Source organism: Elgaria multicarinata, chromosome 17, assembly GCF_023053635.1.
Source record: "Elgaria multicarinata webbii isolate HBS135686 ecotype San Diego chromosome 17, rElgMul1.1.pri, whole genome shotgun sequence".
In the NCBI taxonomy this organism is placed as follows: domain Eukaryota; kingdom Metazoa; phylum Chordata; class Lepidosauria; order Squamata; family Anguidae; genus Elgaria; species Elgaria multicarinata.
In genome coordinates, this window is record NC_086187.1 from 17,824,765 (window position 1) to 17,839,837 (window position 15,073).

Consider the following 15,073-nt stretch of genomic DNA (forward strand, 5'->3'; position numbering starts at 1 on the left):
AAGTCTCTTCTGAGATATCCACAATTATCTGGAGCCAAGAGTGCCCTTTCCCTCAGCAGGGCTTTTTGCCAAATCATTCTGACTTTAGTACACCGTGACATGTTTTTGAGGGTTGCTGCCCATTTAGCTGGTAAGAGTTTGGCCTGAATCCCAATTCCATCTTTGCCTTGGGCAATTTAAATTTAGTTTTTGAGCTGTCTTTAATAATTTGTATATTATTACAATGGGTTGAGAAACTACAGGATCTCAAAAAAGAACAATAATTTTTGGAGCTTTGTAAGTGCTAAATATATCCTGGCCAAAATGTGTTTTAAAAGGTAAGATTTTATTATCTTCCCAATTTGTTGCAACAGAGCTTGAAATCTATTCTCCACTCATTCACAACCGATTGTGACTCTGCAGACTCTGCTAAGTGGCAAATTCAGAGCATTGTATTAGCCTGCAAAATGTATCGAAATGCAGCAAGGGACAGTGGAATGATATGCTTATCTAGCTGCTGCGACAGCTGTCATATATTCCAAGCATTTTCAAGATACTGTTATGCCAGGGCAGCCTCTCTCTCTCCCCCTCTCTCTAGTGGAAACAGCTGGGCTATTTCTAGTCTGGAAGTGGAATATGTTTTGTAGTCCAAAACTGTAGGCTAAGAAGGGCATTATGTTACATACAAATCTAAATCTACCTCTGCTGATGGAAACAGTGATTTTTGATACACAGTTTGATTTCTATTATTAGGGCCTTAAATGAATTTGTTTTTGCTTTTTTAAATAATGCAAAATTGGGACAACTAAGATGTTAACTTTGCCACATAAGAAGCCATCTTTTCTCTCTTTTTTTAGGTTACATTTAGCAAATTACTAAGGAACTGCCTTCTACCACCTCTGATATTTGTCAACCTATTTTGACTAGCAATAGCTCTTAGGCAGGGGTCTTTCATCTGTATTCTCTCCAAAAGAATTTGACAGCTCCCCAGCTATGGCAAATACCCTTATGTTTAAGTCTCATATATCTGAGAAAATTCTTGCGTTTGACTTGATTTTCAGTAAACACAACATTGTTCATAGTACCTGATTGGCTCTTTGACTTTCTTTAAGAACAAGATTTCTTCTTTCAGCTATGGTGGCATCAAAATCTTGAAGAACTGGTGCTAATGCTGGATTAGCCCCTCCTGCCCATTTTAAACGCTGCTCAATACTTGCTTCAAGTGCTGCCAGCTTTTCCTGAGTAAATAGGATGAAAATCAGAAATATTAAATCTTAACGTTTTTGTTAAGATTTTGCCTGGGGCCTGCGAAGAAGCAATCTTTTCATTTGCGTTGAAGAGGCAACGAGCTGGGAAAACCTCTAGTACATTTTGTAAATGCAACCAGCAATACAGGAAGATAGAGTGCCCTTTTCAAAATGGTGAGAGGCAACAGCTTGGTGAAAGACCAATGCCTCTGTAGATTTAAACTCAATTACGAGTGGAGAAAAATTTATGACTTGCACATTGTGGTTACCACTGCAATTTCAATAAATGGCAGCAATGAAGTTGGAGGATCAATGATCCCAAAATTGTGATGGACTAATTCCTCAGCTTCTATGGTGCTGAAGCACTTGAGGATTTCCGCATTGGAATGGTGAAGAAACGTACCTGAACTGCTGCAATAGAGGCTTCAATCTGGCCAAGTGTATGAAGTTTCTTTTTCATGCTGGCTAAAATTGCAGAGCGAGGAGGGGGAGTGACCGTCATGGCTTGTGGGCGACTGATGAGATCTTCATGCTGCCACTTTTGAAAGAGGAAAAAAATATAGATATTTTAGTTCAAGGTTATGATAAGTGAACAGATTGAGAGGGTTCAGTGAGTAACAGCTGCAAGAAAAATAGTACAAATCTCATGAAAGTGTTTGTTTCATGCAAAGTTCCCAATGACAGCTAACTTTTACATGCGATAAACAGTTAACATAAAGAACATTGAATGCTGTAACTTAAGAGAGCCAAATACTGGCTCTTAGTTTAAAGCCATCTTTATTTTGCAGTGTGCTCTCCTTTGAAATATTACAACTATCATGCTTTTAAACACCTTGAGTGCACTGAATGCCAGAGCATTCAGTATTGTGTGTTAATTCTATTTATTTTAGGAAATAGTACATCAGAATTTTTGCTGGGCTTTGCAGAACTAAAATTAATCGCACATTGATCTACTGGATAAATACTATGAAGTTATTAATCGTTTGTTTCCACACTCAACTTATCAGCTGTAACAGCTATAAATTTCAAGACAAATAAAAGCAGAAGGTTTCTGCCTGGACTAAAGGAAATCCAGAGCCTCTCCTGAGCTAGGCGCAGACTCTGCTGAAAAGGAGCCCTGGTAACTCACCAACTGCGCTTTTCTATGGGCAGAGTGAAATTGCTGAGGCTGAGAACAGGACGTTGACAGAAACGGTGAAATAAAGGCTCCAGGTCTATGCTACAGACTCTATAGGTACCCCGAGAGTTAGTGTGGGGTAGTGGTTAAGCAGTCAGACTAGGGTTGAGGAGACCCAGGTTCAAATCCCCGTTCAACTGTGACACTCATCTCACATGGTTGTTGTGAAGATTAAATGGGACGGGAGAACCATGTACATTACAGGATCTCTTCTCGATCCTCCCAGAGAGCAGGACACGGAATCATGGGCTCAAGTTACAGGAAGCCAGATTCCTGCTGGACATCAGGAAAAACTTGCTCACTGTTAGAGCAGTACGACAATGGAACCCATGACCTAGGGAGGTCGTGGGCTCTCCCACCCTAGAGGCATTCAAGAGGCAGCTGGACAACCATCTGCCAGGGATGCTTTAAGGTGGATTCCTGCATTGAGCAGGGGGTTGGACTCGATGGCCTTGTAGGCCCCTACCAACTCTACTATTCTATGTCCTTGGAGGAAGCATGGGATAAAGGTATGATACTAACAGAGAAGAGGCGGAGTGGCTACCCAAGAAGGACAACAATGCAAGAGAGTAATCCCCAGCAACTTCTTGTCTTCTGGTAGAACACTCTGAGAGTTTCAGGACACTATTCGTGAAACTCCCCACCCCCCATTGTCCTCTCAGAGAAGCCTACTTCAGTTTGAGAATCTAGGACACAAAATGAAACGACTTCCAAATGCACACTATTGTGCATTAAAATCTCAAGAGACAACTTGATCTCCTCAACTTAGGTAAGTATGCCTCAAATCATCCCTCGTGGACGACTAGTTTTATCATGCTGCTTCCAGGAAATATTCTGAAATGAACTGCAGGCTTACCTGGAACATGGCAATGTGTAGTTGCACTCTCTGAAGGCTTGTCTTACAAGAAGATATGCTAGTCTCAAGTCTCCGCACCAGGTCATGCTTCTTCCATGCAGTATCATATGAACTGGCCAACACTGTTGCTCTGTTCATAACCAACTGTGAATATTTGCCAATTTGGATATTGTGTTCCACCGCTTTCTTACACAGGTCATCCACTGAAACTTTGCTTTCAGCCCCAAAATCCTTCGCCTCTACTTGCGCAATTATATCTACACCCAAAGCACTAATGAAACTGCACAGTGTTAGTCCCAAAGCTTGGTTTGGAAGGCCAATTAAAAGCTGTCGGACAAAGTCAGCAGTAAAGGCTTTGATTGGTTTGGCCATTTGGTCTTCGCTAAAGCAAGAATTCCGATACAAGGTTTTCACGTTGACTATTGGCACTGGTCCATTCACAGTGTTTTGATCTTCAATTGAAGTTACACCTTTGGGGGATAAAGAAAATCACACAGATTTAGAGCAATATATAAATCTACTGCAGCAATATTTGTTGCTTCGCTCAAATCTAGCAGACATTGTTAATATGACAATAGGATTACAAGGGCGTTTTGTAAGAGGAAAATGAATCAGGTCTATGTGACATAATTATGAACCCCATTTGACAGCTTAGAACACGATCCTCCATCCAAGTGTGCATGCATTGATGTAGCTAGCTCCACAAAGGGCATTCCCTCAATCTGCTCCTTTAACTCATCATTTGTGCTCATTTCTATGGCATGCAATAATTCTCCGTACAAAAGGGAGGCAGAACTGCCCCACAGCAAAATTGTGCTGAAGACGCAAACCAATGGGTACAAAAACTTATTTATTTGTCAAGACCTTTCCGAATGCCTTTCAAGTGGGCCAGGTACTTTCCTAGGGAGAAATTAAAATACGGAAGCAAATATCTAGTCTGTTTTGTTCTATTCCAAATTATACCAAAGTAATGTAATAGTCCATTCAAAATATTTAGTTGCTCAATAAAAGAGAAGGCAAAGAAGCAGTACAAAACAAAGACAACTCTGTTGAGGCAGCTGTGAGCGCCGTATTTTGGTAGAAAGGCGGGTACAATATAAATAAATAAAACTTTGTACAAAGAAGCTGGCATGTGTAATTATGGAAATAAATTCCCTGTACTTGTTGTTTCTTGCCTCGATCCAGAGGGAGAGGCAGGTAATTAATAATAATAATAATAATAATAATAATAATAATAATAATAATAATGGTTTCCGTCTTCTGTATCTTTATCCAATAGTTTTCATAACACGTCTGCTGCTTGCAGCCATTCCTGGCATAGTGTAACACCCATGTATTCCAAGAAGGGATTGCAATACTGTAAGTTAATGCATCACAATTTAAACCTTGCTGGCATGGCAGAATCCTCTGAATCTAAATGTATGTCTGAAAAATGAAGTAACAGCTACTGTAATTTGGATTCTCCCCCCACCCCTTGCATTTTACTCTAAGGCTCAGGATGGGGAAAAAAACACTCAAGGGACTTAATGGTAAAGAAATTAGGGTTGCTATATGCATTTACCTGAAAGAGTTTTAGAAAAAGTGCCACAGAGTCTGAAAAATTCTTTTATTGTCTGTAGCCTTTTCAAAAAGAAAATCTCTTCTAAAACTTGCCGATTATTATCATCATCAAAAAAGTTAGCTTGGGTGCTGCGGGCTTCCCTGATTATGTCAATCTTGCGCCAGGCGACAGGTATCTCCATCTTGTTTAGCTGAATGAAAATTAAACAAAGGATTAGCTTGCTTGCCTTCTCCATGTCTTATTTCTAAAGTTAGCTTCATAGCAAGCCTGTACCTTTTCAACTAATAAGCCAAATGCTGTTTCCACTTGGGCAAACATTCCATCAAAGGCTACCAACAGCATCTGGCCCGCTGACATTTTGGGCGTTTCATCAACTGAGCCATTTCTTGGTTGAATCAATTCGCCATACTGGGCATGAAGCATCCTAAAGGAAAAAGTACAAAGGGCAGTTAAAATTATTTAGCTTTACAAGACCTAAAGACAGACGCAGAAGCAGGGCTGTCACCTGATCCACGAAATTTTATTGGTTTTCAATATTAAAACAACCTTACAAACAATTTTAACACAACTCCATGGGTAAGTATACCAAACCATACATAATATAATTCATCTATGATGTTTTTCAAGCTCAGTAAGAAAGATACAGAAATATACAAAAAATAATAATTCTCATGCAGGTAAGTTCAATTCATTATCAATGTACTTTAATTTCTTATTCACTGTAGCCACAAGTTTTGAAAAGCAGCTGGCCACCTGCACTGTTGCATCATCTTGATTTGTGTATTTAATACCTCGACGCTCTTTATTTTTTGTGTTAGATTTTCTGATCATGCAAGCTCCCATACTATATTATACCATTTTTGTATCATCAATCCAATTGCATTTTTCCAGCATCTGGTTATTAATAATTTGGCTGCTATCAGCAAAAATCCTATTAAAGTCTTTCTTAGTAAAAGTTCATTGCTATCTTTGAGTATGTGCAAAAGGGCTAATTCCGGGGAGTATCTACCATAATGTGGATCCTTTTCAGTCTGGCTTCCAATCTAGTTTTGGGACTTCAGACAACTACAGTTGCCCTGTGGACAACCTACACCAGGAACTGGACAGGGAAACGCATTCCTGTCAGTTCTGGTAGACCTCCCAGCAACTTCCAGTTCCACTGGATCATGGTAACCACCAGGGCCATCTCACCAAGATGGGGCTGGGGTTACGAATCTGTAATGGTTCCAGTTCAACCTGTATGGCAGGTTCCAGAAGGTGGTGCTGAGGCATTCAACCCTTGGAAATTGGCTTATGGGGTCACACAGAGTGAAATTTTGTCCACAAATGTACATGAAACTGCTTACTCATCAATTGAAAATCCTTCACCTTGATGTAGTTAATTCAATGTAAAGTGAAAGGCAGACACATTGGTTATTTACCTTGCAACATCAATGTAATGAGTGTGTGTTTCTTCTTCAAGCCCCATGGCTGCATTTCTTAAGTAAGCTTGAAGAGACTCAACTAGAGTTTGTAAAGGAACATCAGTAATTTGTTCAATGAGGCTATCCAATTCATTAAGCATGCTTTCCAATGTATATTCTCCTTTCATTAAGCACCTAAGTGCTTCTGGGAAAATGATCTGACGGAAATTTGAATTGAGTTCCTGTTGGAAGAATAAATATATAAGCATCAGAACAGGAAAATAGCCAGCAGCTACTTCATTATTGTACCACCATTATTAGATTTTTCAAACGATACGCTGCAGGTTAGTAGAAAAAACAACAACAGCGAATGCGGTTTCACTTTAGTGAGAATTTAATTTTTTTTAAAGGTATTGCTTAGCATTTTATACGACTTACCAAAGTTAGTTACCAAAGTCAGAAAACTGCAATGCTAATGCACAGGATGAAAAGCAACTTATCTGAGACACAAGGCAATTTTCATCATGTGGTACAAATCACAGAAAACTATTCTGAGCTGTGAAGAGGGTGTTGTTGCACTCGTGTCCTGATCAACAATTGGCTGGCCAATGTGTAAAGAGAATGCTGGACTAGATGGACCCTTGGTCTGATCCAGCAGGGCTCTTCTTAAGTTCTTACAACTGCAGATCCATACTGTATGTGCAAGGGAACATGGCATAGATGCGCATCTTCCATATAATTATTTTTACTTTATCTTTATAGAATATTTATATACTGCCCCTCCAGCAATGCTTCCAGGCCAGTTTCCAAAACACAAATACAGAAAAACATCAAAATACAGTACATTCTAACATGTTAAAAACGATGAGGCACACCAAGCACTTGGGAAATGTTTACCCCTAGAATTTCATCCCTGTAAAAAAACTGCATGGATTTTTGAAATTGAGAAGAGGGTTTTAAATGTGTGTTTCCAGAGAATTTTTCTGGCAGATATTTCGGCAGCTCATTCCCCTTCTGGCTGCAAGCACAAATGGTGGAAGGGGCCGAGAATGTGCTTTACAAAGGTAAATGCCATGGCTGGCTGTCCAGATGCGGCAGTGAATTTATACTGCCAGCTCTAACACATTTGTACCGTAGATCTTCAGTATAGGAACTTTCCTTAGAGAAACTCAAAGCCGAACAGTTGGAATATTTTCAAGAAGTCAGGACACAAAAATACTTATATCACATTACAGCTATGTCTCCATTGCATGAGGAGGAAGGCATTGCCCACTGTCCCTTTTAAAATTGAACATGCTCACATACTCTTCCAGGATCAACCATTTCACTGGTTCAGTGTTGGAGTAACAATTAGTAAAACCGAAGTATTTTGCACTGAATCTGCCTTCACTGGCTGTGCTATGAGGACATTAAACCCTTACAGTGCAATCCTGTAAGTCAGGATTTCCGAGTAAGTCAGTCCCAATATTTCAATGGTTCTTACTCTCGGGTAAATGTGCATAGAACCTTGTGGCAAAAGGAATAACTTAGTTATTTCAGTCAATTTATTAGCTCACCGCACAAGGGGCTTGTACATCAACATGAACTATTAACCACACATATTGAAGGTATTTCACCTGTAGTGAGATGTAAACTCCATTAGCTAGGTGAATCGCTTCTGAAGCTTCAACTGGGTTAGGAGTATCTAAATCCTGAGGGACCAGATGACACTGTTTCAGTAACTGCACAAGACACGTAACGTTCCCACTCATGCTACACAGCTCCTCCAGGAACCAGGCTCCATCTCTTGAAGTGAGGTCTACCAGCTGTTCTCCCGCACTGGACGCAGCACCTTCCATCATAAGGTTACGCCTAAACGAAGAAGTTAGTTCGTCACTAAACAGAGGTACGTGTGCCAATTAATGCATCTCAAATCTTTTAAAACTAATTAAGACATTAAGACTAATTAAGACATTAAGCCTCGTGTGGTGCAGAGTGGTAAAGCAGCAGTTTCTGCAGCTGAAACTCTCCCCACACGGAAGCTGGTTTCAGGCAGCCAGCTCGGGTCGTCTCAGCCTTCCATCCTCCTGAGGTCAGTAAAATGAGTACCCAGCTAGCTGGGGGAAAGGTAATTACAGCCGGGGAAGGCAACGGCAAACCACCCCGCTATAAGGCCTGCCAAGAAAGCGTCAGCGAAAGCTGGCGTCCCTCCAAGAGTCAGTAATGATTCAGTGCTTGCACGAGAGTTTCCTTTCCTTTCCTTAAGACATTAAAAATACAAAGCTGAATTTCCAGGTGCAGCGTTTTTATTAACTATGGCAGTACGTAAAAGTGATACGTAAGATGCCTTTAGGAAAGTGTATTTCTGAAAAGGCCAAATAAAAAAAGAACCCAACATCTGTGCCAAATTTTGCAAGCATCTCACCTAGTAAGAGTGCACAGAGCAGAGATAATGACACTTGCTAAGCTCAGTGAACCCTCTTCTCCATTTTCGTGAAGGAAGACCTTAATGCAACGCTCAATTTCTTTTAACTGTTCCTCACACACTGGAACAGTGACGGCTTCTTGCTTCAATCGTTCCACTTGTCGGATAAGCCTGCTGTTTATGTCTGCTGCGTATCGCTGCAAAGTCATTTCTGTTGTAGTTATGAACTGGCATACAGCTGCAGGGGGCTGAGGAGCGTACTGAATTTCATACCTGGCAAACAATAAAATGACAAACGTTACGTGTACGCCCTGCTACATCTGTTGTGTAATATGCAGCTTGGTCAATGCCTAGCACTGACTGTCTGTGTCCTACCCTTACACACTAAAACAGGTTCAACTCACAACTTACTTCCGGTAAAGATCCTGACAACGGTCTATTGTCATGTTAACAATGAGTTCTTCCATCCAGGTCTTCCACTGCTCAACACGGTGCTTCTGAAACACCGTTTTGGGGTACTGAAGAGCTACAGTAGCGTAGTTGTGCAATTGTTCAAGACATCCACGTAGAACGGAGCGCCTCTGCTGAAGAAAAGCACCAACCTCTCCCTCTAGCTGCTCACACTGACTGATCAAGTGAGCCTGGCCGGCATTCTGAAGGAAGGCAGTTGCAGGTACATAACTTGGAGGACCTTTAATGAAACGTTTAAGAAAAACAGGGCATGTTCAAATCCACATACTTTGCTGAGGAAATGTTCAGAAACTCACCAGCCCTGTTCAGAAGACATTTTAAACCACGGTGAAGAAGGCTTTTTGCCTTATTCACCGTGGTTAAAGCCGTGGTTTAAGGTGTCTTCTGAACAGGGCCACTCTGTAGCTAAAAAGGACCATGCACCCAGCACACTCATTGCTCGCTTAAAATAAAGGTCCACTGCATTCCACAATTATCAGCAGAGCGCGAGGTCACTAAAGTAGATTCAAGACCTTTTGTGGCAGCAGGCCTACAGCAGCTGGCTGATGAATGTTATAATACAGAAGAATCTTGGCCATATTTTTTAAAATTATAGCCCAAGATAGTTTGGCATCTGAAGTCCTACCTCCAAACGTTGCAACCCCCATGGCAAACACACAACAAACCATTAAATAAACTAATATACTGCTGCTTTTTTAACAGCTATCTGCCTCCTCACTCTGCCTCATAGTAGGGCCAACCCAGGGGAGCAGGGAAGGGAACCACCTGATTTCGTTTCATACCAAGATCCATTTGGGTACTAATTTCCTGGAGCAGACTTGCAAGTTGAGTTGCTTCCAAATTATTGAAAGCAGCTTGGTAATGAGATATCCACTGCTCAAATTCATTCAGTTTCACCTGGATCGCTTCCTGTACAGCTCTTTGCTGAGACTGCAGCTGGGTGTGTTCAGAATACCTGCATTAAAAGGAAGTGGCAGCCTTAGAAGGACATGTAATTCAACTCGAATTTCTAGAGGAATATTAATTAAGGACTTCAGAACTTCGTATATGAAAGCATCCAGCTCTATGGAAATGTAGTACTAGCCAAGCAGCCAGGATTTTTAATATAGTTTTATTACATTAATAATGCAACACTCTTGAGTTTTAAATGCACTTTTACCTCCTGGTGTGTGTGTTTTTAATGTACTTGTTGCTTTACTTCTTTTAATGTTTCAAAACCTAAACCCGGGCCTGGCAAATGCAGTTTTTGAGCTTCCATAAAACATCTTGATACATGCCAAACGAAAACATTAAAAAGCAAGGATTGCTATACCTGTGCTGCAGCGTCTGAGATGGGTGCTCCGCCCCTTCAGCTCCTTCCAAATACTCACTCTCTTCTAATAATTTGCCCTGTAATTTTTCAACATCTGTCAACTGCTCTTGCAAATTTAAATATTCCCCTAAACTGCCATCCAGCTTAGGAAGTACAGCCATCATTTCATCTCTGTTTTTAAACCAGTTGACCTGCAAACAAATATTACATTATAAGTAAAGTAGACTAAGTATTGAAAGAATAAGAAAGAACACATTCCATCTCTTGCTTAGGTTTACTGGGTGCCTCCTTAAGGACTTCGGAACAAATTAAAATACCCAACTTAGATACCCAGGTTTCCCAATCTGAGAGCCAGTGTGGCGTAGTGGCTAAAGTGTTGGACTGGGAGTCGGGAGATCCGAGTTCTAGTCCTCACCCAACCATGGAAGCCCACTGGGTGACTTTGGGCCAGTCACAGACTCTCAGCTCAACCCACCTCACAGGGTTGTTGTTGTGAGGATAAAAATGGAGAGGAGGAGGATTATGTACGCCGCCTTGTTTATTATTATTTATTTATTGCATTTTTATACCGCCCAATAGCCAAAGCTCCCTGGGCGGTTCACAAAAACTAAAGCCATTCGAAGTATAAAACAAACAGTATAAAAACATGATATAAAATACACATTAAAAACTGATTTAAAACATACCATACATGATTAAAACATCTTTAAAACATCCTAAAAACATTCAAAAATTTCACTGGGGTTCCTTAAGGAGGAAAAAAGGCGGGATGATGATGATGATGATGATGATGATAATAATAATATAACAGGAGAACAAATTTCTAAAATCAGAACATAATTGCAGGGCTGGTTTTAGCATTAGCCAGGCTGATGCGCTTGCATCAGGCGAGGGAGTGGCAAATTGCGCCACTCTCCTTCCCCCCCTTTGCCAAGAGAGGCCACCTCTTCTTTTTACTATGGATGGCCACCGCTTGCCCGCCCTACTTGCTAAGCCGGCCAGCAGTTCCCTTACTGGCTCACTCCTAGCTGCTGCTCCCACCTTGTGCCCCAGCCACAGCACTTCTGCAAGTGGCCGGCTGAACTAATGTAGCTGTCACTGAGCAGTGGGCAGGCAGAAGTGAGCGGCCAGCTGAGCTGGCTGACCGAGCAAGTGGGGGAACGGCCCAGCTGGCCAAGCAGCTTGGGAGCGTGGGTGTCAGTGGCTGCAGCAAGAAGAAGCGGGTAGGCGGGCGGCAGCGCTGCCGTTTCACTCGAGGCGGCAAGATACCTTGAGCCGGGCCTGATAAATTGACTTAGTAAGAAGGAAGCGTGTTTGAAAGGATCTAATGTAAAACTAGTGACCGTTGGCTATAACTTTTGCAAATTTCTCTTAAATTTAATGCTGTATTTAAACTATTTTAAGACTGCCAAACGTAACAATTTTGAAAGGCTTGAAGGAAAGGAAAGGAAAGGAACCTCTCGTGCAAGCACTGAGTCATTACTGACTCTTGGAGGGACGCCAGCTTTCGCTGACGTTTTCTTGGCAGGCCTTATAGCGGGGTGGTTTGCCGTTGCCTTCCCCAGCCATTATTAACCTTACCTTTATTTCAGCGACTCGGGAAGAGAAGAGGCTCCGTGTGATGTCTCGTTCCATCTCCCTCTTGCTTTGCTTGTTTTCAGCTTGCTGCCCACCTCCGCCATACACTGCCCCTGCAAACCCCGCTTCCCCGCCTGCAGTCCAATCCACAAGTGGGTCGTACACAAAAGCTTCAAGTAACGTCAGCAGGGTCTCTCGTCCTCGCCGCATAATGTGCAGAACCTATTTTTAAAAGCACATTAACTGCATTGTTGAAGTTATGCACTTGCAGTTAACAGTCAGAATGAGTATTTACAGGAGTTAAAAGACGTTGCCCGACTATGCAAGATTAACAGGGATTCAAGCCTTCCTTATATCATATGGCTTACCTGTTCGCAAGAAAGCCTGAAAACCCCTTCCACTCCTGTTACTCCAAATGCCGTTTCAATGTTTTGCGTCATCCGGAATGGAACTTTCTCTGGCACTCGAAGACTTTTCCCTTTTTCGAAGCAAACGTTATAATCTATGTGGACAACTTCTCCCGTAGTCATATCTATAAGAACGTTATCGAGATGTCTGTCTCCAAGACCGATTATGTAGCCAACCATGGACATAACAGCGGTGGATCTTGCATAAGACTTAGGGAGGGGGAGGAAAAGGTTTCACTGTTATAAATTTGTTTTCCACCCACTTAAAAGAATATTCTAAACATAAAATCACTCTAAAAAAATAACAATTTCAGAACATGCGCCAAGTCCCTAGAACCCACATGCTCCTACATACACAGTAAGGTCAGCTGTGTATACAGAAGGGCACATCAGCTGGGGAGAAGAACGGAGCATGTATACTTTGATGCTTCTACCATTGTTTGACTAATGGAGGGCGAAGGGTAAGTAGAGGACATACACATCTATACACATGACCCTCCTCCAAGATCCCCCAAACAAGCTTCCACCTAGTACAGCTACCAATCTTAATACTAAAATTAATTGACATCCAGAACTGCAATGCAAGACCATTACATTAGTCGGGGTTGTAACATTCTGAAACGAGGGAAGGCCCTTTGCAAAAGCCACTCAGATTTTTTTTTTAACAATCTAGGAAATCAAGATGAAAAGCAGAGAGTGTGTGTACATACTGGACTATATACTCAGCCATACTGGACTATAATCATACAAAACAACTGCTATATAGCTTACGGGCAATGTCTACCAACCTGTGTAACTCTCCACCACTCATCAGGTGTAGTACATGATGACCAAAGTTCTTTAGCAAGGAGATTGGGTGGCGTGGCCTCCATTAATTCTTCCAAAACAGACTTCATGACATTTAGAGGCCAGTCTCGACGGGATACGTCCAAGCTAAGTCCCACTGCCTTCAAAGCTGGTCCGATTTTACTGTAGTACAGTTCACTTGGTCTAGGTACTATTCCAGGATTCTGAGGAGTCTGGTAAGAATCCTGGGCCTAAAATACAGTCCATTAAGTGTCATTTGCATAACTCAACTAAATCTGAGGAATTAGTTTATCAGAATTACTAAACTGTGGCTGGAAGGTGATTTGCAACAGATGAACAAATCTTCATTTTTGTTTGCTTCATATGTAGTTTGTTCCTTCATTATTTACTCTTTTACTATTTCAATTTCAAACCAAAAATAGGCTGACTGAGTATATTTGGAAGACTCAAGTTTGCTAACCAACCCCTACAAATTTTACACTTAATGTTAATAATAATACTGGCCCTAGGTATCACTATGACCGTATTTTTTCCCTCTAACTCACAACTTCTATCTATTGCTGCTGCCCTGACTTTATTTCTCGCCTTCTCAGCCTTTGAAGCAGGAACAAACCGAGCAATTCTAGTTGCCATTTCCCAAAACCACGACAAAGGCCGCTTCCGAAACCTTAATTACAATGTTAATAATTATTCTACCCACACCGCGTATAACACCGTGTTTACCTTTTGTGCTTGTAAGGCAGCTTCTCTCTGCTGCCACCTTTTATAAAGTCCAAATAAAGGAGTGGCTCCATCCACCCACTGAATCAGGCCTGACCTCGTTCCGAGCGGAGTAACAGAGTAATGTCTGGCATGGAAACGAGGTGTCTCTTGACGATTTATTGTGGCAAACATGGTATTAACAATTGATAAGAACTGCATGATCCGTTCATCGAGATGTAGGTCTTCCAGTCCTACATGGAAAAGTAGTACACAGAGTTACGTATGACTTAATAGAACCCTCTTCTTCTTTTTCAGACTAAAACAGGGCCAGCATAAAGAAGGAGCTGTAAGGAAGCCAGGCAACTGTTCACAAGAAAAGCAAGCAGCTCTCAATTTGGGCCCCTGGACTTATCGATGTAAGAAGTGGCAATGCCTAACCATAAGACCTCCACTCAAAGGATCAGGCCTCAGGTAGACAAAGACACAGCGCTGACTTTCCCGTGTCATATCGCAAGGTGTTTCCGAAAGATCTGTCAGTTTCAAAGCAGTTTGCTGTGTGGCATAGAGAGATTACGTTGAAAAAAGAGTAACCCCCAAAGCTCAGGAGGATAGAGGTTGGATAGCATGGAATGGATGAAGAGGAAGCATCCAGCTATGAGGCAACATAGGGGATCAAGGAACAGGAAGCGATGCAGGGGACAGAACCCCCAGCACAATCCAACCACCCTACGTTTTCTGAGTTCACGTTCCACACACAATTCACCCTTCTATCCACCTCTCACTTTCATGTCTCCACCAGGGCTTTTTAAAAAAAATGCCAGAGAGATATAGTGAATAATTCACAACCCTTGAACACCTAAGAACATGACCTATCATATGTGGAAGATATGCCTCCTGGTACTTACTAGCATTAACATCTTTTACTAGATCAATTTATTCTTTATTTATTGCATTTGTATACCACCCCATAGCCGAAGCTCTCTGGGCGGTGTCAAGTTCTCCTTTTCAATCTTTTCACCATTTGGGGGTTTTTTCACTACTTTCTTGTGTGTGCGCACATGTGTATTTTTTTTTTTATTGCTCATGAATTGGTGTAGCACTCCTTGTATCGATCTTGAGAAAAAGAGCCTGCCCGTTTGAGGTACTGGACTAGCCCAGGATCAGCTGCC

At 41.6% G+C, this 15,073-nt stretch overlaps 1 protein-coding gene across 2 annotated transcripts in view; it reads right to left on the minus strand.

The window, feature by feature from the left end:
• SMG1 (SMG1 nonsense mediated mRNA decay associated PI3K related kinase) overlaps positions 1-15,073 on the minus strand; it is an 83,529-nt gene that overhangs the window by 9,419 nt on the left and 59,037 nt on the right. For both annotated transcript variants that reach the window (XM_063143314.1, XM_063143315.1), the window contains 15 exons: positions 13,926-14,155; positions 13,184-13,432; positions 12,357-12,605; positions 11,992-12,210; positions 10,411-10,601; positions 9,881-10,053; positions 9,039-9,318; positions 8,628-8,900; positions 7,840-8,074; positions 6,242-6,465; positions 5,094-5,244; positions 4,821-5,010; positions 3,260-3,729; positions 1,630-1,764; positions 1,065-1,217 (listed from right to left, as the gene is read on the minus strand). In XM_063143314.1, the coding sequence (XP_062999384.1) occupies positions 1,065-1,217; positions 1,630-1,764; positions 3,260-3,729; positions 4,821-5,010; positions 5,094-5,244; positions 6,242-6,465; positions 7,840-8,074; positions 8,628-8,900; positions 9,039-9,318; positions 9,881-10,053; positions 10,411-10,601; positions 11,992-12,210; positions 12,357-12,605; positions 13,184-13,432; positions 13,926-14,155 (3,422 nt within the window). The remainder of the gene's footprint in view (positions 1-1,064; positions 1,218-1,629; positions 1,765-3,259; positions 3,730-4,820; positions 5,011-5,093; positions 5,245-6,241; positions 6,466-7,839; positions 8,075-8,627; positions 8,901-9,038; positions 9,319-9,880; positions 10,054-10,410; positions 10,602-11,991; positions 12,211-12,356; positions 12,606-13,183; positions 13,433-13,925; positions 14,156-15,073) is intronic.